Below are 26,824 nucleotides of genomic sequence, written 5' to 3'. Positions count from 1 at the left end.
ATCATACAGATGTATAATTGGAAAAACCAGACATAATTGTGGATCTCAGTACCCAGTCACCAGAATCTTAAGAATTTGTATAAAGTTCTTAAAGGGGTTCAGCCACACAGACCACCCAGATGGTCCCAGGCACCTGTTACTCTCTCGAGGCCAAGTCCCGGATGTGGCTCCTGGTGGGGCAACAGGGGGCAGAAGGTCCATCGCAAAGACGGGAAATGGCAAGGAGCCTCTGGCTGCCTGGGCTGACGAGTAGTGACATCTTCTTGATCACCTCCAACCTCTGGTGCATTCAAAGTCATTGGCCTATTGGGCACTTTGAAAAGGTCTTTGACACATACGAGCTTTTGCCCCCTCGTGCATTGGTCATTTGGAAAATAGCGGTTTACTGAGTTACACAGATCTTCCAATTGTTGACACATTTCAGGACACAATATCGAAAAAGCCACATTACTACCTATCTCCTCAGAAAAGTCTTCCCGTGTGGGGACACGGTCAAGCTCATGCTGTGGAGACACACGTCCCAAAGTCCTCCTTCTCCTTAGAAAGCTTGAACTTGTCATCGGCAACACATACTACTTGGTTGTTTTGCTTTAAAGGAAAAGCCCACTTTGTTCGTCTTTGAGAAATGCCTGTCAAACACATCACGGTTCTTGTTCTAAAATGCAGAATTGCTCTGCTGCAAATCTTTCCTGGTCTGCAGAATGAAGTTCAAGGACCTGAGCGTTTGAACTCCTGGTGGACCCTAACCCGACCCTGCAGTCTCTCTCTCCATTTGCCGCTCTTGTACACGATACTCAGGCCAAATTCGCCTAACTTCTGACGACATCACCCGCTCTTCTCTGCTGATTTCTCAGCTATGTTTACGCCTAGAATGCCTTTCTCCCTTTCTTAAAATGTTCCATTCTAATTTTATTTTATCTGCCACCCTTTCCTATCCCCTTTACTCAGAACCATTTTTTTTCTTTCTTGGCTCCTGACTCTTCTAGTTTAAGATAATCTTATTTTTGTACGTATTATGGTATGGCTTGAGTATAATTATAAGTGTATGCTCTGCTTCTCACTTACACGCTGGATCTCTGGCATCTTACATGTTTATGTCACAAGAGTTTCATCCTGTACCTGGCAAATGAGTTCCTCACAATAGTTACTAAGTCGGAATGAATTTTGTGGTAGTTCCATATTCTTCTCCCCAGACCTTAGAAGGGTAGAGACTGTGAAATTCCATGTAAGTCCCGGAAATTCTGAAATGAAGTAACCAGGGGACTTCTCAAACGTTACTCAGTAAGTGGATGACAAGGCTGAGTGACTCGCGGGATCCATTGTGTCTGGTTCACCACAGGTCTCCCGGCACTGGTTGAGTTGCATCGTGTCCAAAAATAAGAGAGAAGCTCTTTCTCCAGGGTGGGCCACCTGGCAATATTATCAACGTAAAAACAAACAAAAACAAGTAAACGAGAGTAGAATCTATGTTGCCCAGCTCCCTGGTCTTAGTCACACAGCATTCGCCCTGTCCTTCCTTGCCCGCTGGCCCTGCTAGGGCTGACAGTCCCGCCTGCTTGCCACTGTCCTCTCTCCCTACCTGGCAGACATGCAAGCAATCTACCTGCTCTGCCCATAGGTCAGGCTGAGTTTGCCACGATTCCCTCCGAACTCACTGACTCAGGCAACCCCGCCTCCCGGGGATGTGGGCTGACCCCTGCCCCAAGCCAGACCCATCGGAGTTTCTCCCAAGGCTGTGTAGTTGGGGTGTAGAGATAACAGGAGTCTTTGCTTACCACATGGACTAGCAGTTCATGCTCACTTGGGGCCATTTTCCTTAAGGAGCACAGCAAGTGCCACTTTGTAGCTTTTCATATAAAACAGAGATGCAGAGATAAGAAACCAGATGCTGAGGCATGCATGCAGGAGGGAGGGAGGGAGGGAGGGGAGGAGGAAGGAAGAGGGGGAGAGAGAGAGGGAGAGAAGGAGGGAAGGAGGGAGGAAGGGAGGAAGGGAGGGAGGGGGCCTGTTTATCTTTTTCCATGTTCCGTTTTCAGCCCTTGGTGAGATCTGACTGCACTTCCACAAAATGCCCCAGTATCCCCCTAAAATTTTCCCTTTTTCTTTTAATCTAGCTTAAGTAGGTTATTATTCCTTGCACTAGCTTACCTTTAAGACATATAAAGTTCTCCAATGGGCAATCCTTGAGGAAAAAGAACATGCCTCATTAACTTCTTTTACTCACAGCCCCTAAAACAGGGCCTGACACAGTGTAGCTGTTCAATAAATGTTTGTTTCACTGATGAATAAACGCATTGGTGCAAATAATGGCCGACACGGTGATTTAATAAGCTGGACCAGAGGAAAGAAGAAGTTGGGCAGTTTGTCTCTTACAACACGGAAAAGCTCAGTGAAGGGGAAACTTCGTTCATAGGCACTTCAGGTTTTATTTTGGTAAGAAATGTGTCCTGCGAGGGGCCAGGCCAGCAGTGCGGCTCTGGTCGTTTTCCTTCCCCGGAAAACTTACATGGCTCAGCTAGAGAGCGATTGCTTGTCAAGGGGAGAAAAGCCAATGTAAGGAAACAGGCCGAAGTGAAGACCAGGTAGGTAGTGAAAGGGTATGAGGACGAGCTGGCGGGAGAGACGGTGCTTCTCGCTGACGCGCGTGGAGAATTACAGGTCAGCAAATCTGTTTGCGTGCAGTCAGTTTATTAGCGGCCCGTTCCCACGGAAGAGAACGGGACTGGTAGAGTGGGGTGAAAGGCAAAGTTTCAGAGCAGAGCAGGGCCCCCAAAGTAAGAGCGGCTGGAGACCAGGGTGGCAAGCTCCCCGGGTGGCCTGAGGCCTGGTGGCCTGAGAGCCAAGGGCGCCCTGAGCCCCCAAGCAAAAAAGAGTCCTTTGTTCTGAGGACTTAGATAGTTGGTGGGAAGGGAGGAAAAAAGTTACATATTGATTAACAGGTAAATGTGGTGCCAGCTTTCCTGGGGGAATGTGACTACCCAGACTTAGGTGTGTGGGGGGGTCTGTTAGCCCGAATCCTTATCTTGCCCCAGACCCTATTTGTTCATCTTGTCATAAAACAAATATGTGACAGGGGGCAGTTAATTAAAATTGAGGCACTTTCCAAAGTTATTTATGGGCTCTTTCTGTAAGCATCAGGGACTCCCTCGTAAACCAGATAGTGACAAGAGGCAGACAATTAACCAAAGTTGTTTTATGGGTTTCTTCTTTGGGCACCGGGGACCCTCTCCCACATTCAGGCCTTGGGGTGAAAGCACAGTTTCAAGGCCTTTTCTGGATAGTGGAAATGCCACACAGAATTCCAACGACTTCCCTTCTTTCTTGCTAACATAGCGTTTCTTGTGATGTTGGAACACCTGGCAATGTTATCAGACCAGGCTCAGGACTGCTGAGTCAGTGTGTGAGACCTGTCTCCCTCCTCCTCCCTGCCTCAGTTTACTATTTATTATACCTAAGTGGTAAAGGGTGTTTCTTGGCAACCAGGATGCCAGACGCTGGCCAGTAACAGCTGTGCAGTCTCAGAGTTCTTCCTCTGCTGTCCCCTGCCTCAGACGTTTCAGAGACCCCCAAGACATGAATGACAGCCTGGGCTCAGGGACCCAAAGGGGAGACAGGAAAGACAAGAACCCAGTTCCCTCTGCGCACCATCAGGAGCTGGAGTGAGGTCTTGGCCTCGCCTTCCGGTGAGTCCCACTCCGTCCTCTTCTCTGAAGACCCACTTCCTCTCTAATCACTCACCATTTCCCCTGCCCCAGAACTTGACCTTGTATGTGCCTCTGGGTTTCCAAGGCCTGCCGCCTCAGCCTGATTCTCAGTACTGTCTTCTCTAGTTTGACACACTCATACAAACACTCACAATGAAACGTTTTTTTTTTTTTCTTAAAGTTCTCTGCCAAGAACACACAATTTTTTATTATTTAGGTAGCTTCTATTCATTTCCGAATCAAGGCCCCTCCTGTCCCCTTTCTCAACCACTTTGCAAGGTGACATTCAGTGCTTCCTGTGAGTGGCACTAGCTTCTATTTTATTTGCACTAATTTCCATTGCACCGTTTAAATGAGAGCCTGTCCTTTTAGGTGGAAATGCATTTCAAGTGTTTAACATCCAAAAGTCAGACAGAGCCAATTTTGCCATTAGGATCCATTTGACTGGCAGGCCCAGGAGTGAGTTTTGTTTACACATCAAAAGAAATCAGGGAAGATGGCAGAGCCCCCAAAGATTCTGAACTAACCTTCTGGCAGGAATCTCGGTCTTCATTGCCATCTGAATCTCTTCCGCTTCGACGTCTCCCCTTACGCTATACGAGCAAGTGGGGCTTCTTTTCCTGGTTCGCAAACGTTAGTCTCTTCTGTGGGCTTCTAGTAGTTGCCTCTAAGTTTCCTGTGTGATTCTCTTCCAGACTCCCCACCTCTCTCTCTCACAGATGCTTATCATTTCTAGTGTGATCCTCTACTTAAATCAATTGGAAAATCTTGCAATAACTTTACTTCTGTCATTCATTCACTTAACGCGTGTCTATTTCCCACCTCCCCTTGTCGGCAGTCAGACAGACTTGCGCAGAGCAAGGTCCGGGGGCCAGACAGGAAATGTCCCCAGGGCGGAAAGCCCCAGGTGCCTCACAAGGAGCAAAACAGGGAAAACAAGGACCTTGCCCCGGGGGTAACCTTTCCTCCTGGAGCCTATCTCTGGCGGTGCAGCTGGGACCCTACCCCCGCCCCCCACCCTGACCTTTCCTCCTCTGGCCTGTTGCTATTGATGTGGGTTAGATCCCCCTAGAGGGGGAACGAACAAGGAGCAGGAGAATAGCCCTTAAGCACAAAGCCCGCCCCCCCCCCCCCCCCACCCCGGACAGTGAGGTTCTGACCGCATCAGATACATACAGGTCTCTGTTGTGTCTCAGCTCCAGGCCCAGAAAAGCAGCAAAACCGGACGAGCGAAGCCATGGCTGACCTCAGGCCCAGCTGCACCAACTAAGGACCCCTGCCCTGGAGCCAGACAATCAGTGGAGACCATGGCCCTGAAAGGACACACCTGGAGAGCTGATGAATATCAATATCCTATTGGCTCCTCACCGGGACCTCCCCTGAAATCCCCTTCCTTAAAAGCCTTGAGGATGGAGGACCCGGCATGCTCTCCCTCTTGGGTGCACACCTGGGCATTTCAAGTCCCCCCCCCACACCCCCTCCCAGGTGCGTTACCTTTACCCTTCTGTCTCTTAAGCTCCAAGGGTCCCTTGTTGGCCTCTGTAACTTCTTTCCTGAGCTCATTTCTTCTACGCTCACTTGTGCCTCTGTGACTTTCTAAATAAACCTCCTCTTATCTTTGAGTCTTGACTCTGAATTCTTTTTTGTTTTTATTATTATTATTTTTATTGGTGCTCACTTACAGTTGTCCCACCTTTTTTCCGTTGCTCTCCCCTGCCCCACTCACCCTCCCACAGCCAATCCCCGCCCCACTGTCCTTGCCCATGAGTCTTCTACGCATGCTCTTTGACTTGCTCCTGCCCCTTCTTCCCCCCCTTGCCCCCTCCCCCTCCCCTCTGGTCACTGTCAGTTTGTTTCTGAATTCTTTCTTAGCCAGAAGTCAAGTTCCCAGGTTGCTGAACCAGGTCCAGTCCGACCCCACCTGTCTAACACTGGTGCCATTATGGCCACCAACTCGACCATGTGCAGAGAGAGGGGCCAGGCTCTGTGGTGGGAACCGCTATGTTAACCGCCTGTACTCAGCGAGCTTGAAGTCGTCACCGGGTATGGTCCTGGGTGTCTGGCCCCGGCTTAATCCTGAGGCATTAGAACAGCGCGTATGGAAATTCACTCTGACGCACGCCGTTCAAGGGCACAAAACATCCTGGAGGCCCATTTTCTTCAGATTCAGTACAAACCTTCATAAAAGCACACCTCCAGGGCAGGTGGCTTACACCATCAAAAACCTCTGGATCTGAAGGTTAATCATGTTTTAAGGTTCGAATTTGAGGGAACCTAACATTTTTATAGCCCTTAAAACCATGCATTTCCATGATGGGCTGTGGAGTACAGGTGAGACTCCATTCATGCAAGCTCCTGGATGTTCTCCTTTACCCTTCCCACCTGTGCTTGGGAGGCTCTGGACCCCTGAGTGACTTCCTTCCTCCCTGGGCAGCCGCTCAGACATGTGACCGACCATCAGTCCTGGCTGCTGCAAGTTGCCTGAGCTCTCCGCCGTCGGGGGGGGGGGGGGGGGGGGGGGCGCTAGGCCCCGCCCATCTCCACTGCCCCAGGGCTCAGAGTTCGAGCCCCTGGGCCTCTGCTCACTCTGCCTTACCACAAGGGGCGCTGCGCCCCTCAGAGCCACGTCCTCTCAGCTCCAGGCTTTCCACCTTTTCCATCTCCTGCCACACATAAACGAATCACCAAACTCCGCAGCACACCCGGAGATATATTTTTTGCTGATCTGACAAAAAATTGGTATAATTTTTCAAATTTATTTTTACTGCATTTTTCCCATTATCATCTGTGCCCCTTATGCCCTCCTCCCGCCCCCTCGCAATCTCCACACTGTTGTCGGTGCCTGTGAGCCTCTTTTCCATTTTGCTGGATCCCCCCCATGCCCTCACCTCCCCGCTCCTAACCACTGTCAGCCTGCTCTCTTATCTATGGGTCTGTCTGTACTTTGCTTGTAAGTTCGTTGTGTTCATTAGATTCCACATGAGTGAAATCATATGGTATTTGTCTTTCTCTGACTGGTTTATTTCCCTTATCATAATGTTCTCCAGGTCCATCTGTGCTATCACAAAGAGTAAAATTTTCTTTTTTACAGCCGAGTAGTATTCTAAATAGGTATAATTTTGATTCATCCACACTAATGGCTATTGTTGTGTTGGCTATTGTCATTTTTTAATTTGACGGTGCAAGGGGAACGAGGCCAGTGGCTGGGCTGAAAACCCGTCTTGAGGGATTCCCCGGCAGGCTTGCTCATGCCCTGTGTGATCTGTGATCCAGGGAGAGTGACCTGTAGCCATCCCCCCACCCCCAGGATGAATTCCTGCCTCCAGGGAAGCTGAGGGCACAGAGCGTTCAGCGGGGTATGGCCATAGAGTCACAGAGCGCTCAAATAAGTCACCACATTGTATCCAGAAACAGTGTTTCCTCCTGACCCTTGGCTCTATTTCAAAACCTGGCTCAGAATTTTCCCTCCATGTTTCCCTGCAGTTTGCCTTCGGTTCTTTTCCATTCTCCGCCTTCTCCTCCCCCGGCTACCTAATTCCACACGGCACGCATGACTAACTCTCAGCTCCAGCCCGGACACGAGCCCCGCCACATATTTCTATAGATTTTTAAATATGTGCTTTTAGTAGTGATCGCATTTGTTTTGCCTTTAACAGCTACAATGAGGTCTAGTTGACATATAATAAACTGTATGTACTTAAGTTATATAACTTGATGTCTTGACATTTCATACTTTGAAAAAAATTAAAAGAATATGAAAATATTTTTAAGAGCACACACACGTGGTTGTGTCGGAGTGGGTGAGTGTGTGTTCACACATGCATGCATGCGCGAGTCAGACTGGAAGGCAGGGAGCAGGCACTGCCAGGAGGCGAGCTAAGTTGAGGGTGAAGGGGGAGTCGGCCGGGCTTGTCGGGCGGCCCCACACATCTGCCTGAGCTGTGAACCATCCAGGGAGGGACTTGCCCCTGGCAGAGCATGGAAGTGCGGAATATTAATCCAAGGAACAGAGGTTCTCCACGGGCAAGGTTAATTTGAGTGAAGCAAGGCATCAACTCTAAATCCCAGGGGGTAAACATTAAAAGAATTGCAGAGCAAAATGGCAACATGGTAGCGTCCCCCCAGGGGGGGAGTAAAAGATGGTGCTGCGTGTTGGTGAAATTATAACACAAGTGGAGTGGCAGGAAGCATTTCAACAGATTTTCCTGGAACATGACCCAAAGGGACTGGCTGCAAGATCGAAGCCCCTGGAAGGGTTCACCAAATGCCACCACCCCAGAATATACCCCTTGGACCTTAAGATTCTTTCGAGCTAAAGGCCATGAGAATAAGGAGACACAAGAAAACCGCTCTGCCTTCTCCTCTCTGCCAGGACGGGCAGGACAGCACATGATCACCAGGGACAGCTCTAGGCTCTTACCAGCCTAGACAGGGCACCCGAGGAGTCTGCAGGACAAACTGTGTGAATCAGCCCTTACCTTCTGCTACTTTCCCCTTGTATTGACTGTTCATAAGATGCTGTGTAAGCAGCAAGTTGCAGCCTCCCCTTCTGCCAAAGGAGGTCGAGGGGCCGTGACCTCCAGCTGGCTCTTGAGGTGGACGTGGGCACGTGGGGGCTCCTCACCCCGTGGGTCCTTGGAATGCCTGTCCCACCTCCTGTCCCCATCACCACCCAAGCTTTTTGTAGGGACTCATCCTCAAGAGAGTGAGTTGTCCTTGAAACCCCACAGACAGTAAACAGGACTGAGCCCGTTCAGCCCCGATATGGACTGTTAAGGTTCCCACAGGCAGGTGCGGGGACGTGATCATCTCACCGCACCCAAGATGAGCCTTGTGGAAGTTCTCCCCCTCTCAAACCTGCCCCTGCCCATCTGGGGCGGCCTGCCTCTTTCTTCCGCCTCTCCCTGCCCTCCGTGTGTGGGGGCCAGCTTGCAAACCAACGCTTTAGCTGCCCGTGCATATGCTCGATGCACCCGTTCATAAGCTCCTGTTTACTTTTACCCTACTATTCTGTCTCTTATTTTCCTCCCCTACACTGCCAAGAGTGTTCAAGTGATCTGAGGGCTGGAAAGAGGTAGGCCTGGCTGCCCACATACCTCTGCCCAGGACCCCACGGGAGGGGGCTCACTGAATTAACATGGCGTAACCACTGCATGCCTGGAGGGAACGACTTAACCAGCCTGAGAATCCAGAGCTTACCCACATCCGCTTGGTATATGGCCTATTATGGCATGTCAGTTGCCATTTATTTTGGTGTGTCGTCTATTTCCACCCCACCCTGCCCCGCCCCTCCACATTAGGGTTTCCTTGTATGTTTTCTTACTGGCTCTGAATATTTGCAAAGCAGCAGGACTTCCTGTACGTGTTGTGTTCGGGGAGTGGTCCACAGAGAGGAACGGTGGACGCAGAGGAAGATGACATGCATCAGCGCTGATCAGAAAAGATTAGGTCAGCCAGCTCCTGAGTCACTTCCATATGCTGCTCTTCGTTACCGGCTGTTGCAATTTCTACACAGTTAAAAATATAGGTCTGTGTGCTATAAACTGTGGCAAACAACGTGTGCCTATTTTTCACTTGAAATGTACCCTCGTTGTTAATGTTCATTACAGTGGGACTTACCTTTAAAGAAGTTATTGGCATCTAAAGGAAAAAGAGCAGAGAGAGAGAACTATTTGACGGCCACCAAGGGGACCCACGTCTCCCAAACTCCAGAATCCCTTCTCTTGCTGCTGAGCTAAGGGGCCAAATTACACTTTGAGATACAAAATCCCCGATCACTCTCTTCAAAACTGTTTTCTAGGAAAGAAGAATCACCCAAGCTTACAAGGTGGCTTATGAGATGCAGGAGCTGAGTGCACGGCTGCTCAGCCCACACAAGGCATGCATGTGCTGGGCAAGGCTCTGCAAGGGTCCTCCAGTCCCATTCCAGCAGACAGTGGCCTTCAGAGAATGCACACAAACTCTCCCTCATCGGCATGGACGTACAATAGTGACATGAATTAACAGTCAATGAAAAAGCTTAAAAACCCGTTTCCTAGTAACCATCACCGAAAGGTATTCGTGTTTACAGATACCAGCCACGCATTCTTTCAGTTGCGGAAAGTATCCCTAACGCCAGATGGTTCGAAACTTCCTTCCCTTGTGTAGCTTTTTTCTTTTTTTGAGCTTTACCAAGCTGAGCATCTACGTAGGTAGTGAAGTTGTTTTAGAACACACATTTCAAAAGGTCCTTCTACCTAAAAAATATCAATCAGGACTGATAATTCAAGTCGCAGGTGTTGATGTTCTTCTCTGGCTTCTGCAGGTGTGGGGCCCTCTGGGAAGACGGGTCTGTGAGGTGGACTGTCCTCCCAGGAAGGTGGATGGAACGAACTGTCACATTTAGTGACTCTTGTGCTTCTTCACTGAAAGATGCTGCAACGATTATTACAAAATGGCCAAGTTACAATTATTAAGGAGCTTCATAGTCAGTTTTTAAAATTGAAATGGACTTCTGCTGTGATGAGTAGCCTAGCACGAAGTTTTCCCACTCTCTAGTTCTTATCTTTAGAGTACGTTAAGCGATTATTTGGGTCTCAAAAACTTTTTCAGTGAGCGCTAATATATGGCACAATATTCATTAACTACAGAAAAAACCGTAAAAAACTTTACTGAGGTAATTTACCTTTTCAGTAGAGATGAGAAAATGGGGGCTCACTGGAGCTTAATTCTGTGGTCTTCCCCCTTTCAACGAGGACAGAGTCTGTTGACCTTGCTCCGAAATGCCGCAGGCTGACCCGGAGCCCAAGGGTGCGGCTCCTTAACTGGAAGAAGGCTCGTCAGCTTTTAGTGTGAACTCTTAAAATACAGTGTCTTGAAGATACAGAATTTAAAATATTCTTCTAAACTCTCCTGAGGCAAGGAATGTGGATAGTGTTTTCATTAAATATTATTTGTGATGTGATGAGCTGCAGCTCAAATTATTAAAATAGTTTGTACAACAAATACAGGACCTACATCCAAGATGACTCTCTCCAGCAAAGTTTTCATTTAGAATGGAAGGACAGACAAAGTGTTTCCCAGATAAGGTCAAGTTAAAGGAGTTCATCATCACCAAGCCCTTATTATATGAAATGCTAAAGGGACTTATCTAAGAAAAAGAAGATAAAAAATATGAACAGTAAAATGACAACAAACTCACAACTATCAACAATTGAACCTAAAAGAAAACAAAAACACATTAAGCAAACAACTAGAACTGGAACAGAATCACAGAAATAGAGATCATGTGGAGGGTTATCAGCGGGGAGGGGTTAGGAATGGGGGAAAAGGTACAGAGAGTAAGTAGCATAAATGGTAGGTAGAAAACAGACAGGAGGAGATTAAGAATAGCATAGGAAATGGAGAAGCCAAATAACTTATATATATGACCCATGGACATGAACTAAGGGTTGGGGGAGGTGGGAATGCAGGTGGGAGGGGGTGTGCAGGGCAGAGGGGAATAAAGGGGGAAAATGGGACAACTGTAATAGCATAATCAATAAAATATATTTAAAAAATACATTTTCAAGGTGTGAATTAGTAAGACTTTTTCTTCATAAGGTCAAACATTTGTTTAGGAATATGCTGTTATTTTTCCTTAGGCTCAAAGTCATAGGTCAGAGAAAAAATCACCAGCTTTTAAACATTATTTGACATTATATTGTAATGAATAGTGTGGGACACACTTGGATCGTAGTATTCTTGCCCAGTGAATGTTCCTCCCCAGAAACACAGAATAGTTTTCCAAGCTATTCAAGGGAGGTTCCCACACACTGAATCCATGTTTGACACTTTGTTAATTAAACTGTTTCCTCTCCTAAAAAATAATTCAAAACATGTAAATATGGTCAACACTTAGCATGATTCTCTCTCATATTATTTGACGGAAAATACAAAAGAAAAAATACAGCTATAACATCCACAGAATTCCCTCCAACTTGCCACAAACGCACATTTCAAAGACAGGAAAACCAAAATAATGGTTCTGTCCTCGCCACCAAACCCGCCCGCGCGATGGAGCACTACACGGCCGCGAACAGGAAGGACCGGCTGGTCTGTGCAGCGACGTGGGTGAGCCGCACGCACGTGTGCAAAACAAGAACAAGCAGACACAGAAAAGGCTACACGCCTAGTGGCTCCATTCACGTGACATTCTGGAAGCAGCAACACTGCAGGTTCGGAAATCAGCTGCGGGCGAGGGCGGGGAGGAGGAGGAAGCGGACCGAAAAGGCGCGAGCATCTCGGTTGTGGTGCCTGTTGCAGGACCAAGTACATTTTTCGGGGAACGTATCACTGGGAGGTTGGAAAAAGATCAACTTTGCTTTGTATCAGCTACACCTCAGTCATCGTGACTTTAAAACTTTTCAAATGTAGACTGAAAAGAAAAGAGAAGCGTAGAGACAGGCGCTGGCGGGGGCGGGCTGGGCGGTGGGCCCGGCGGACCTCAGGGTGCAGGTGGAGGAAAGCCACGTGCCGATGTCAGCACCCAGGGAAGGAGAGGAGAGAGACCGATGATTCGTATTTAATCACGTCTTCAAAGGCGCTCTCAGTCGGAAGCGCATTTGGCTGCCTGGGCTGGAAAACGCGTGGAGAGCGGATGTGTGCCTTCGCAGCCGGTGGGAACGACGCTTGTCCGCGGGGCCTGGGCGCCCCCGCAGAGCGCGGCCGCCCCGGGGCAGCTGGGCGGCTCCTGCCCGCGCGCGCGGTTATTTCTGTCTGCTCGGGCCGCCTCCCCAACAGAGCTGTCGAAGGCGACCCCACCAGCGTTTCTGGGAAAGGCTAGCGTTCGCTTTCATTTCTGCCTTCAGCCAACGTCTAGGGTCTGTTCCGTGAGGAAGGTCCTCTCCTGGTGCTGGTAGGTCCTGGCACCTCCACAGCAACACGTGGTCCCCGAGGGGGACACAGACAGCGGAGTGGGACAATCACCTGCCCCAGGAAGCGGGGAGCCAGCCTGCGGGGGTGGGGGAGAGGGCCTCAGGGAGCAAGGGCCCTGCTTGCACTCTGGCCCCTCCGCAGGTCTGGGGGGCTGGGGGGATTTCGCCTCACGTTGCAGTCAGGATTGAGGCGTTTCATGCAGCAGGGGGGGGACACAGAAGCAGAAATGACCTGGCATCTGAAAGAAAGACAACGTAATTGCAGGAAAGTGTCTGGCCTGGCTCCTGTCAATGGTTTAAAAGAAACCTTTTCCCCCCCTTGTCTGCATTAGGACCACGAGGATAACTGATGGCGCTATAGACACGCTCTCAGCCCCCTTTCAGAAATGAAGACACACAGGATTTGGTGTGGAGGGCGCCAGCAGCAGGCGGGGCCGGGGGGCAGAAGCCAGAGGAAGACCACGGCAGGCGCCACTTGATACCCAACCAGCTGTCGTCAGGAGCAGGAGCCAGCCCTTTGGGAACTTCCTGAAGGAATCGAGGGGGTCCTGCTGAAGGGCCAGGAGCAGGTAGGTAGACTGCAGGTCACAGACCCTCCAAGGGCACGTGTGATGGTTAATGGGAGCCCAGCCCGACCTTCTGCGGCACCTAGAAGAGGCGTGCGTGTGGAAATGCCTATGTGTGAAACCGAAATGCCATTTAATCCAGACTGTCATTACTGCAGGGGTTCAGAGACCGGTGACATCCGTGTGTCCTGGGCCAGGCCTCCCGGACACAGGGAGGCTGGAGTTCAAGTGCCAACCTCTGTAGCGCACAGCTCTGCAGAAAGCATCTTAGGAAGAACTGCCGGAGACCCCACCGCTCCGCGGGAAGGCACCTTCTGCGTGTTCTCTCTCTCTCTCTCAGAGGGAATGCTGACTCTCCTCAGTGATCAGATGTGAAATGGCTTGCATACAGTAGGCATTTAATACATGTCTGTCAAATTAGTATTTCAGTAAATGAACGATGTCCTAAATATTTTAAAATAACGCATGGCTTCAGAGTTTTCAATGTCAGATGAGTCTTTGCAGAACTCTCCATGGGTTCATATCATATTATATTATGAGGAACATGTGTTGAATCATCTTGAAAAATAGCTTTAATTTTTCCTTTGTACTTTGAGAGAATTTTGGAGTCAAAACTGGTCAGAGAGACCCTTCCTAGCCTAAAGTTCCATTCAGTTACAAACAAACGTGGAAAGAGACAGTAGTCATGTTGATTGTTCTTGAAATGCTGTTTGGACGTTATGAATTGAATAATGCCCAGTCCCACCCAACTTGTCCCTTACTCCTGCTAGGGGAGCTGAAGGTTAAAAATTGGATTCCCCTCGCAATCAGCAATGGTCATGCATCACTTAACCAGCGAGGTGGATGTGGCTGGGAGGAAGGAATTCTGGGAAATCTTTTATGATGCTGATTACTCTTTTAAAGGGCCAACTGGCCTTCCAGCTATCTTCTTCCAGCTCCTGTGCTAGCCCGTGCCCCAGTTACTAATCTCCTGCAGAATACAGGTGACGTCATTTAAACGTACGATCTTCAGTCACGATAAAGGCGAAGAATCGAGGTGCTGCCAAACAATACTCTAACTGGAACCTCTGGGGACGGACCCACCTTAGAATGATGAGGTGTGCAAAACGGGCTGGAACGAAATAAAGGTTTGAAAAGTGTGTGAAAAGGAATAACAGGCGATACTTGGCTGCAAAATGGTAGAAAAGTGTGAGCGTAAAGGAGAAAAAAAAAAGAAGAAAAGAAGATGAGAGACTCAGCAGGTGAAACCGAAGAGTCCTGGGCATTCTGCCCAGGATGGTTAGAGTCCTCCGCTCAGCGCCCTCCAGCCCAGCAGCTCCAGTCGGATGGCGATGCTGGGTGCTATTGTTTCATTTCCCAGGATGAGGCATTTCCATTCCCGCCTGTGGAATACCACTCAGGATTGTGGTCTCTAAATGCACTTCTGCCGCACCTGCTCAGTTGAAAGATATGACAAAGACAACACAGCTGAGCAGAGTGGGAGGTAAAGACCAAACCTGAAGGCATTTCAATGCTGCATTTGATCATTCGAGCCGTGCTCGCCAGGCCAGTACCAGCCAGAGCTCTGGCACGGGGCCCAGCTGCGTTTGCCTGTGAAGTGTGGGCCACCTGGGTGCCCGAGGACAATGGTGCTGGCCCTATTCCTCCTGCCGTCAGAGAGGAACTGGACTGTCGTCACTGGAATCTGGACAGGTCAGGGACCCTGCACACTGATTTAAGACTCAGGCCTCAGGGTGGGATGGCTCCCTGATTCTGCTCCAGTCCGCACGGAGGTTTAATTTCAGGGACTGAGAAGGCCTTGAAAGTCTGCAGAGCATCAAAGTCACCTTGAGTGTGAATCCAGGATTTCTGTATATTTGGAGCAATCCCAGGGGTCCTCCTTTTCCCTCCCAAGGTTAGGATCCTCCCACACCTGTGATGACACGTGTCTTCAAGTTCATTTTGTTTGCTATTAATACGGCTAACTCCAGCTCTCTTGCGGTTTCCGTTTGCAGGGTCTATCATTCCCCATGATTTCTCTTTCCACTTACCTGTGCCTTTGAACTTAAAGTCTGTCTCTTTTAAGGGCATATGGATGTGACAACCTCTGCCTTTCGATTTGAGTGTGTCGCCTTTACTGTGGTTACAGACGCGGTCGCTTCCATCTGCCATGAAGCTGCTTGTTTGTTCCACAGCTCCTGCCCTGTCCCCTCTGTCCCGCCTTATTTAAAGCCTTGGTGGTGTGAGTGCTCAGAATGTAGCGATGCCACATCTCGTTTCTGGCAAAAATTCTTTGTTTTTCCAGAATCGTTAATAAAATAACCCCCTGGTTTGCATGATAAATGGGGCCACCATTGCCGCTGTACTCAGTGAGATTGTTTTTCTGCCTTTCCCCGCCCACTCCTGCCCTCTGCCCCACCCCGCTCCTGCTTGAGGACGCAGGTAAAGAATTACCTACCATCCGGGCCGTGGGGGATTCTAGTGTCGTCTGTGCATGCAGCGCGGTGGCCATTAACTCAGAGTGTGGCAGCGGGTGAGTTTTCTCCCTATTGTCAACCCCAGAGTAAGGGAAAGAGTTTGATGGCTACGACCCTTTAACTAAAGGAAAATTAAGAAATACAACGTTAAGTGTTTTGAAAGTACAGGGTACCATATTCTTTGTGATTTCAAGTATGTCAACATAGAATTATGTAAAAATAAACATGTATGTCCAGAGAAAAGACAATTTAATGTCAGCCGTTTCTGGTACGGATGCAATGACTCTGTTTGAATTATTTGTGTGTGTGTGTGTGTGTGTGTGTTTCAAATTTGCTACAATGTGTATATATCCCTTTTATCCTAAATACATTTTTGCCTTATTAAAAATTGATATTATAAAACAATCAAATATTGAATGCTGTGAGTCCTCTGCAGAATAAAATAGAAGTCACCTCTGATGTTCTTCATTAATGACCACCTCTGTTTGGTGAATATTCTCCCCGACTAGGATTGTCACATTAATTTTGTAATTAGAGTGAACCAAGGCACCACAGAGGGTAAGAAAGTAGATGTCGTGTCTGTGCTCCAGGCTTGACAAATAATAAATCCAGATGCACACCTTTTATGTTATAGCGAGCACATTCCGGTTCTTTCTAGTGCCCCCACTGCATTCTCCTCTGGGCCAAGGGTGAAGGGCGGAAAGGCCTCCGAGTCTCACAGTCAGAAAGAAAAGACGGCACCAGGGACAAGTCCCGACACAAAGTAGTTACAGGACTCCACAAATCAACACCCTCGTCATAACTCAGACTGTTCCTCCTGTAAAAGTACCTCCCTGACTCACCGGGCCACATACTTGGAGGGTGAAGTTTCCCACAAGATAAACATGGGTCCTTCCTGCTATGACTTCTTCCTGTATTTTTCTAGCCCTTATATATTAAATAACTTCATTTTGTTACACTGTCGAGTGAATAAATACAATAGCTTCCTTTTTTTATCTTTCACACCGTGTGGTCCTATCTGCTATTCTACAGCAGAACGGTGGTCGTTAAAACATCTCGTTAGGAGAAGATGTGTAGCAATATGGATTCTGTGGGTTTTGTCTCATGTTTGCAAACGACTAGTCACATCGCTACTTGTGTACAGGAAGCGCCACAGACAGGCCTCATGTGCTTTTTCTTTTTTCCCTTTTGGAGCATCGAAGTGGCAACCACTCAGGAGCTAAAAAAAATAAAAAAAAAAAAAAAGCCTGGAGCTTTGAGAGAAACATCAGTCTTGGATAAAATCCACGTACTTAAAATCGCAGCAATCCCGTTCTCCTTTGAGTCATTTTTTTAAAATTTGATGTGAAAGGCAGGATGCTCATTTACTTGACGTAAAACACACAGCTGATGCAGGAGATAAGATGGAATTACACAAAACACCGACCAAACGACCTCACGCCCACGCACAGGATGTACGGCGCGCAGGACGTTCAAAGCACTCTGCTCACTCAGCTTTTTCTAATTTTATCGGTTTAAGTCACTGTTGCCCAAAAACTGATTTCTTTAAAAAAAAAAAGTGGGTTTAAATTAGGTACCTAATAAATTACTAGAGCCAGCCGAGGTTGTGTGTTCTGGAACGCGATCAAGCATCTCCTTCTGTTTATCCCGTAAGCAGTCCTGCAGAAATGCGCATACCCTAAGCTCTGCGCGAGTGCCTTCCGAGGTAAACAAAAAATAAGCAAGGCATTGTAATTCGTGTTAGACCGTGCAGGCATGTTTATTGGCGTGAATGTGATACGTGTTTCAGGGTGGCAGTTATTATACACATTATCTCCTCTTTCATAAAGTGGATACAATTCTCTGCACTGTCCATGAACAATTTTACAGCCTCACAGTAGTAACACACAGCGCGCCGTTCCCCTCCCAGACCAACGCTACCTAAGCGGGACCGCGGAGCCGGCCGTCCATGCTGAACGCGGGCAGGGGTGTCTCAGATACGACACGCTACGTATTGGGGCATCCCGGGTGACAGGGTTCCAGTGTGAAGAAGGGCTGAACGGTGGCTGCTTCAAGTCAGTTTTGACGTCAGCCCACAGTGTGTCAACCCCAGGCAACGGGGCCCGGGAACGGGCAGGCAAGACGATCCCTTTGCCCTTATTTACTCCGCACTCCACTAGGGAAAAGTGCGCCTGGCAGGACTCCCGCCGGGGGCAGGACCGCTGTGGCCGAAGGGAGTGGGCAGCAATTTTAGTAGTGAGGATGTATACACAGAAGGCAAATGGCTTCATCTCCTCCCCTCCTCTTCTCTTCCTTTCTCTCAAGATGCAAAACTGCCACCTGGTTCTGGACCTGGGTGCTAAGGTCTCTTAGAAAGTCCCCATTCCGTCCCACGTCTGGTGGCCTCCTGTCTGCTTGCATACTCCTGGAGGAAAGAAACGGTGACTCCCTCACCTCCCCTCATCCAATCCCTCTCTGTCTTACAAACGGGCTGGGGACAGGTGATGCCAAGAGGGACCGCTTGAGAGGACACCTGAGCCATTCAGAAGGTCGCCCTTTAAAACCCAGTCCCATCCTACGTGCAGAGGTCCCGCTGAAGTGAAGCACTACAGGTGAGTCTCGGTCTGCTGCAGAAAGGCCCCTGGAGTCCCGACTCAGTCTTCTTTTCATAGAGACGTGGCTTGAAATATGGTGAAATCTCACTGATCACAGTGACAGTGTCGCTGGCACCTGGTTTATCGCCGGGACTTCCACGGCCTCAGGTAATCAAAGGGTTTCCAAGTCTCCGAAAAGAGCCGGCCGCCACTCAAGGTGCTGCAGGGGGCGCAAGGCTTAGAACAGCCTGGCCCAGGAAGGCCCGAATCCGAAGAGAACATCCCAGGGTGCAGCTGGGTGGGGAGGGGCCCGGCTGCACCACCGCGGCAGACAGAGGCCTGCTGCCCAGGGCTCAGGGCGCTGACATGCCCCGGCCCGGGCTGCAGGGAAATGCGGGGGAGCCTCGGGGGAGCCCGACACTCAGCAGGGATGGGTGAAAGGTTTTGGTATATTTTTTAAAAGGAAAAAATAAAAGCTGATCTCACAGCAGGGTGTCCAACATTGGAAGGGAAAGTCACCCTTGCATGTTTTTCGAACGGTAAAAACTCGGCAAGAGGTGCGTATACCGTGTCTGATGTGGGGGCTGGCCCGGCACCGAGCACGTTCAGGAGCTCAGCCCGGGGCCTCGGTAGGGGCGGAAGGCTCCATCCCCATCAGTGAGGAAGGGCACCTGCTGGATTCAGATGCTGAGGGGCCCAGGGGGCTGGGCTGAGCCCACACATGCGCCTGCTTCCTCGAGGCTGGTGTGAAAGGCTATTACCTGGAATTTCTAAATTCAAGGGTAACATTTAACGGGAGGATCAAAGAGACTGACATGTTCACGAGGTTCCAAATGTTAGATGTCAACTCCATTTCCCTTGCTCTCCAGAAGCCGTGGTGGCCTTGAGCCTCGGGTGGCACACCGCCGAGGTTACGTGGAGCCTCACCGTGGTTTCAGAAGTGTTTGTCAAAGGCAGGTGGGGACAGCGGTCTGATTGGAAGGGCTGCCCAGTGGACTCACCCTGAAGCATTAAAAGTCTCCTGTACAGTCACACTGTTTTAGTTAAAAACAGCATCGCTGTGAGGACTTTAAAGCACCTTCTCCATTTGGGGGACGATTATTTCCATGGGTGAGGTTGCAATTGTGGGGTGCTAATGGGGACCCATGGGAGGGCTACACCCTGCCAGCCCCCCCATTATGGCACAGTTGCTGATAGTACCCCCCAATGGTTTGCCTCTTCAAGATGGTCCATCTCTGAAGCACTCTGTCCCCACCACCTCACACCACGCTACCGCTTTAGACTCACGGAAGGACCAAGGACTGGAACCCGGTGTGAGAGATCAAGTCCTCAAAGCCACATAGTCAGTCTCTGCAGCCCCCGGAGAGCACAGGTGTCCGACGGGGTTCTCCAGCTGTCTTCTGGGAAATCTCTCTTGGGGAGAAGACTAATGGGGGGGGAGCCGAGAAGTGTTCAAAATAAGCAAAGGTGCCCAGGGTGTTATTTGTCAAAATCGGATTTGCCAGAAGCCTCTGTGTTTGAGCAATGATGTGGCTGCCCCCAGCACACCAGCTATGCTCGGCCGGGGCCTTCCCTAGTTTTCTCAGGGCTGTGCAAAGCCAGGCGGTTAATTCACACAACGCACGTCACGAGGCGTGACTGGGATGGTCCGAGAGCAGCGGGCAGCCATCCCCTCACACTGTCGGCTTCGGCCCTTGGGGAGGGGGAGGGGGTGTGTCAAGAGAGACTGTGGCCAGGGCTTCGCACAGCCTCTGCTGCAATCCAGTGTCACGTGAGCACTGGGCAGCCGCGTTGGTTTGGGTGCGAGTGTTTGTTTTCCCAGGGAGCCTAGACACACATCGGCTTTAGAACGGAAGGAAAGGGCACGTACACGCGTTTCTGGGTATAGTCCCTGTGGTTGAGTGAGCATCACACTTTGTACGTCGCTCCTCAGCCCCATTTTGAGAACACTTACAGAAAACATTCAAAGAGTGAATTGTCCATGAATCTTGCGCTCAGAGAAAATAATTGAACAGACTGAATCAGCTGGATCACTGAAGTTCAAACCCAGTCGAAGAAGGACCTTCCCCAACACCGCTCACAGGGCCTGGCTTCCTGTGGGGGGGAGGCGGGTCTTGGAGCTGCTGGGTCTGGTCTCACTGCCAGCCTTCACAGGGCTCGCTTCCAGCCACACCCTCCTCCTGCAAGTCCATGCCAATTTGTTGCTATTAAAGCAAGGTTATGACTTTAGAAATTAAAGCTGAAGAATACGGACCTAGGCAGCATTGTATCTACGGGCTTGAGATCAGCATGTGAAGCAATCATTTGAAACACAATTATACAGTGAGTTTGCATGTGTATATATGTACAGCCTGTTAAGTCTCTGTATCTGTCAATTTATCGTCACATAATCGCAATAATTGCTGAAGCTGGTTCATACTCGTTCACGAGAGCTGACATAAATTTTCAGGAAATTTGCAAGCTGGTGAGGGCTGTGTTAGTAGCTTGAAAACGGCCTTGGTGAGGCTGTTTAGAACATGGCAATTGGATAATTATACAAACCAGGAACTTTTCCCTTTGGAGAGAGAGTTAAGTAATTCACTGATACACCATTGGAGGTTCGGTCAGGGGAAGGGCTTAATACATAGTTCAGTGCACAGGGTAAGCGATAATCAATTTTTTAAAATACCAAAGTTTAAAAAAAGTATTTTGTAATTTAATTTAGCCATTAAATTAATAGGTTTAAATTTCACCTACTTTTCTTATTAAATATTTTAAAATAAACAGATAAAGTTTACTATATTTCTTATTCATTGACTGTCCTAGGACATCTGTACAAAGATAATTTGCGACGTCTGCTGCCGTACTTTTTAAATCAAAGCTGCTGCATTTATGCGTTTTAGCTGCAGACTCTACGCTCAAGTTAAATGTTAATGAAAATGAAAACTATATGCAAAGTGGGTGAATCAAAATTTTCTTTTTGGTGTAGCTTCTGTGTGTTTATTTTTTGTAAACTCTTATTGAGGTATTTTGCATTACATTTGTGTCTCTGTGTGTGTGCATGTGTAATTATATACACAAACACACACAGACACACACATAAGCCTCAACAAATTATAACGTTAGGGAAGAGGGGTATCAGGGTAATTAAACGTCCTACTTAAAACCGGCAATGGCTTGTGTGGGAAACTCTGCCAGGTTCCTAAGTAGCCGTTTGATCTGGCCCCACAGTTCTTTCCTCTTTTCTAACGAGTTCACACCACCATCATTTCTACTCCCCTTTGTGTTAACATCGTGTTTAAATGCCCACACCCCTGGTTCAGTGGCCCCTTCACCGAGAGTCACAGGCGACGCGTGTGAATTTCATTTCAGCTGTCAGTTTATTTCTGAGGACGCGCTGAGATGGGAGTGGGCTGCCCAGCCGGCTGAGCACTGCGGTCGTGCGCCCTGGTGACTCTGAAGACGGGAGGCCTGAGTTTTGGTGGACCAAGAAAGTCTGGTTGAGTAGAACGATGATTTCTGCACCGGCGACAGATGGTAGGAATGAAGGAGAGTCCAAAGCGGACAATTCTGCACCATGCAAGCCAGTGCGAGGAAACCGAATTCCTGGAGAGGTCAGCCTTTCTCCCTTCGGGCTGCCCCAGGGGCACGGCTTTGACTGCCAGGAGCTCAGGCGTCCATGTGTGTGGCCATCAGTCCTCAGACAATCCCTTGGTTAAAAAATTAAATCCAGGCCATTTGATTTCTATGCTGATTTGCTGCTTTTCAAGAAAAGCAGAGCTCAGGACTTTCTGGATAGTTACAGGCGCTGGGCTTGTGATGGTCCATCGGATGGAGAGGGGGGTCGTTGGGGAGGCATCAGCAAATTTTATAGCAGTTCACACGTGTGGCTACTGTGCATTCATTGCTGTTTTCCTAAGAACGGCGGCGACCCGGGAGCTGATGCTGCGGCAGAATCCAGCGCGCCGTAAGAGTCTCCTCCAGAACGAAGGGTCACACGCCAAGGCGTGATGACATCTCTCTGCTGGGGTGGGGTTCCAAGCCTGGGATTCTGTAACCCCCATTTCTGCAGCTCTGTGTCAGCACGGATGTGCCACACTCAAAAAGCAGCGGCTGGCTTCCTGGTAAAATGCAAAGCTGAAATGGAACACCGCCTTTTCCTGAAAACGAGAGGTGTGTTTGCAGAATTACACACCTTCCAAAATTGAAGATAAACAAACTCTCACAGCTTGAGGGTTGGAATGAACCATGTACCAAGGAGCTGAGGAGACTCCTACTTCTTTGGACACCCGGGGCCCTCTGACATGCAGAAGCTGCCCAGCAGGGAGGACTTCAGCGGCCAGCGGCACGCAGGCTGCGGCGTGCCACTCAGAATCCGTCTCAGCGTGACCCACACACAGCGTGGCTTTCCACAACCACTCACTGTTACAACGCAGAGCTGCTCTAAGTGGTTTTTTGTCAGTATAAAAGAATCTTGAGCTTTAGAGCTCTGTATCAAAATTAAGCATGTTTTGTAAAAGCTTAAATTAGTCCATTCAGTGCACTTGCTTTTAAATAAGTCTATCTTGCTTTTCCATCACAGATAGAATTTCAGCTCAATGGCACTATCCACACACTTTGGAAAGAAAACCATCCAAGTACTGAATCCAGCACAAAGGTACTGAATGTGTTCTCTGTGATTTAATTTTATTTCGGTCCATAGACAGACTCTACCTGGGAAATTTTTCTCACTGGAATCGGGAGAAGTGATCTTTTGCTCAGCAGTTACTGTACAAATGTTAACTGTCAGGCTGGGTCTATATTCATCAGGAATCAACAGAAAAAGCTTAGTTTATATTGTTCTGAATATAAATGTTTCAATGATAAAAATCTTTTAATGCACTCCTTAAATACTTTGAATGGTGATTTAACATATAAACATATCTGTATAGGTTATTCTTCATCTTCAAAACACTGTAATTCTGCTTAAATACTCAACAAAAATGAGTTATTATTTAAAAATAGTTTTCATCATTTTAGAGAAGGTCAATGGTATTGTTTTTGGATCTTGCTTGATCTGTCATTTTCCAAGTGATTAACCCTGATGGATTACATGTATTTATGTGACTATGTCTTTAATCATATTTATAAACTTCTTGTCACATATCTGAGGCAAACCTGAGGATAAATCATTGAATAATTATTTTTTCTCTTGTGAAATATTTCATTTCTCCATTTTCTTTTTTAGTGGTCTTTTGAAGAATCCAACCTGTTGAGAGAATACCAAACATAACACAATTAATTACTTGAATTTAAGTAACACATTCTAATCTCTTTTAATAGAAATTAATTTAACAATACATTAGTACTCCTGGGCATACAAATAATTAACATAATGAAAAGGTTTTGTTTTCATTGACCTAATAAGAAATATTGAATGTCAAGAAATGACACCGATCAAATTGCTGTTTCATTTTTAACCTTTTCATTAGTTAAATATTTTATCTCCTAGTAAAACTGGTGCATATAATAAAAGAACCTAAAGGATTCTGGGAAAATTTGGGGACACATACAAACTGCCATATAATAAAAGAACCTAAAGGATTCTGGGAAAATTTGGGGACACACACATACTGCCATATAATAAAAGAACCTAAAGGATTCTGGGAAAATTTGGGGACACGTACAAACTGCGTGCAGTTAGCTGGCACTGTCTCCACTCTGCCCTCATCTTTTATCCAGGGTGTGGCAGAGAAACTGCCACCAAGTAGCTGATGGTCATACCCTGAGGAGTTGTTGGAGCTGCCGGGGAAGGTGGCAGTGCTAGCAGCTGAAGGTGGGGGTGGGGGGTACTTCTGAGCCGGCCGGCCTAACTTAAAACGTGTCAGAGTACCTGCGCCTGTGGGCCCTGTGGGAAGAGCCTCTGGAAAACACCCTGCATCACTGGACACAAAAATGGAGTCACTGAAAATAGGACAAGTTTCACACGGGGTGAATGTGTATATTTCTCATTATACTTGGGGGCTTCAAAAATGACAATTGTTTTAGTTATTCATTTCCTATTATGCAGAATAATAAAAATAAGTGTAGCGGCTGGAGAGGACCTTTGTAATAATCTAATCTAAAATGGGTATTTAAAAAAATTAAGGTTCCTAGAGAAGTTTTTTTTTGAAAAAATGTGTACATACATATTTTTAAATTGGAGAGTGGGTTACAGTAGTTCAAGTGAAGACAATGAATTAATTCTTTGAAAGTGAGGTATCATCATATCATTTTAATCATAAACCCATAGTCACCCATGCAAGGGAATTATATATTTTTTAAAATAATGAATAATTGAGGGCTTGGAGGAGGTAAGTGGTCAAAACTATGCAGTGGTAAGTTAGGGAAGTCTCACTCAGAGTCCAGCTGGGGGTAAATGAGGAAAGTGTGAGAACAGAAAGAATGAACGAGAAAAAACAATACATTTATATGGCTTTGAGTGCAGATCCCCTAGATGTCTCGGTCTTCCCATTGAGCCAAATGAGAGCACTGCGAACTCACACACCCACAAGCCCCTGAACTCGAGCCTGCACTCCCGAGTGGAAAGAAATCAGACACAGCTTTCCCGAGCAGATGCTGAGTTATGAAACTTCTCCTTCCTGCTCCCCAGCTCTTCACCTGTTTCCTTTCCTAAGTCTTTTTGCTTCTTTCCACCGTCCTTGGCTTTCACATTCCATGCACTATTGTAAAACCAAACCTCTGTTATCTCAACTTTCCCACCCAACCCATTCCATTCACATTAGGGTTACAGTGGAAACTGGGTAATGAGGGTGGATGGTAGGAGAGCAAAGTTTATAGCTTCAAAGTGGATGGGGCCAATACTAGCCAAAATTTGAAACAAGTTTGTTTTTAGCTCCCAGCCTTCCTTGTAGCTTTCACTTTCCTCCTCTTTTCATATTTACTTAATGATTGTATTTATACTCCCGGAATTCGAAACCCTATAGGGCAGGGTCTGATTAAAAACTTTCTGGCAGAAAGCACACGCTTAATGACGATGATACGTAATCAATGCCGGATGAATACATTTGTGCTCATGTAAACAAGACTAAGAAAACTCCCCATCCACACCCTTCCGGGAGGATATGATACTGGGTGAGGAACGAGGCTCTAGGACTGGTAAGGATTAGTAAGGAAATCCTCAGCACCGACTTCAGGCACCAGGGAGAGACCACGTGCAGAGGGAGGAATGACTTGCCCTCTCAGGGCTCCTGTGCGGGCTGAATCTCACCCTGTTCTCCCATGGAAAAGCACAAAACAGCTCCTGGCATACAGTAAGCACTCACTAAGTGTTAGTTCCCTTCCCTTCTACCACAGGGTGGCCGTTCTGACAGCTAGACCTCCCCTGAAGGGGCTGGACTGACTCTCCCTGCTGGGTGGAAGGGTCCAAAGGCTGTTAAGGGACTGTCCTTTGGTCCTAAATGATCTAGGAAGCATCAGACTGCATTTTTACATCTTTGCTTCTTTAGATTAGTGATAAAGAACAGGTGGATGGAACTCATTTGTCTGTTTTAAGCAGAGGCATGTGGTCAGAGAGAACCTAGTCAAACATCAGCCCTGGCTTCCTCTTCTCCTCCTGAAACTACCGGCAAGTGCAGGGCTCAGAGCAGCAGAGCCCACGGAAAGAAAGCAAGAGTAAGACGCTTTCTCCCTTAGAGGTTGGGTAAAGGCAGGGAGCGCCTTCTGCAGGTCAAGTGTAGCCTTGACAACGCTGAGCCGGGCCTCGGGCACCCCAGTGTGGCCAAGCCCGGTATTACAGACAGAGCCCTGATCCTGTGAAGCGGGACTGAGCTGGAGTCGGGCCCAGGGACGAGGATTCCGTCTCGGAGGCTTTGCTGGGTAAAGGCTGTGGACTCTATTTACTGACCCAAACACGACTGACCTACATCTGTGGTGTGGCTTTGTTCACCTTCGCCTCCGACAGTCACCGGCCCAAAGAGGGACGTGGTCCCTATCAGAGAGCAGCAACGATGGGAACCATTGGTGGGAGAGAAACGGGTGGCTTGAACTGTTTGGTAAAAAGACAGCTCTGTCGCTCAGGTAATAGACAAGCGAATATGGAGGGGAGGGGGCTGGGGGCCTGGGTGGAAGAGGAGGCAGGACGGAGACGTGCAGACTGGTAGTTACAGAGCAGTCACAGGGGTGCGGAGGACCGCCCGGGGAATACGGGCAATAATACTGTGATACCTATGTAGGGGGCCGGGGGTGCTAGAAATGTTGGGGGAACACTTCGTAAAGTATGTGCTTATGTAATCACTGCGCTGTACGTCTGAAACGGATTCAAAGTAATACCGGGATAGAAAAAGAAAACTGAGTATGTATCTGCAATCTGTATTCTTAATATAGTTTAGCTATTCAACAAAATGATCAGTAAAGCATAGGGTGACGGTATGCAAGAATAAATGCCAATTTGATGTTAATTGGAAAAACATTAAATTCAATGCTTCTGTGGATTTTATTCTCTATTAAATTTTCCTAGAAACTATGATTTCCATTCTGCTTAATTTAGAAATGATAGAGTTAAAAAAATCTGCCTACCTCATTTTAAGCAAAACATCTAGGTAAATACAGGGTTTCACCCGAGAGAAAACAAATGTCACTCAGTTTTACAAGGGAATTGGAAATCGAACTCTG

General features: G+C 48.0%; 1 protein-coding gene across 1 annotated transcript in view; it reads right to left on the bottom strand.

Moving 5' to 3' along the window:
- Positions 1 to 17,336: 17,336 nt before the first annotated feature.
- ITGA1 (integrin subunit alpha 1) overlaps positions 17,337 to 26,824 on the bottom strand; it is a 141,999-nt gene continuing 132,511 nt past the window's right edge. Inside the window, exon 29 of the mRNA XM_045204810.3 lies at positions 17,337 to 23,420. Within this exon, the coding sequence (XP_045060745.2) occupies positions 23,376 to 23,420 (45 nt within the window). The 3' untranslated portion in view covers positions 17,337 to 23,375. The remainder of the gene's footprint in view (positions 23,421 to 26,824) is intronic.

The sequence above is a fragment of the Desmodus rotundus genome, chromosome 1, assembly GCF_022682495.2.
Source record: "Desmodus rotundus isolate HL8 chromosome 1, HLdesRot8A.1, whole genome shotgun sequence".
NCBI lineage: Eukaryota > Metazoa > Chordata > Mammalia > Chiroptera > Phyllostomidae > Desmodus > Desmodus rotundus.
The sequence above is the reverse complement of the archived record's forward strand: the minus strand, read 5'-3'. Positions and strand labels throughout refer to the sequence as shown.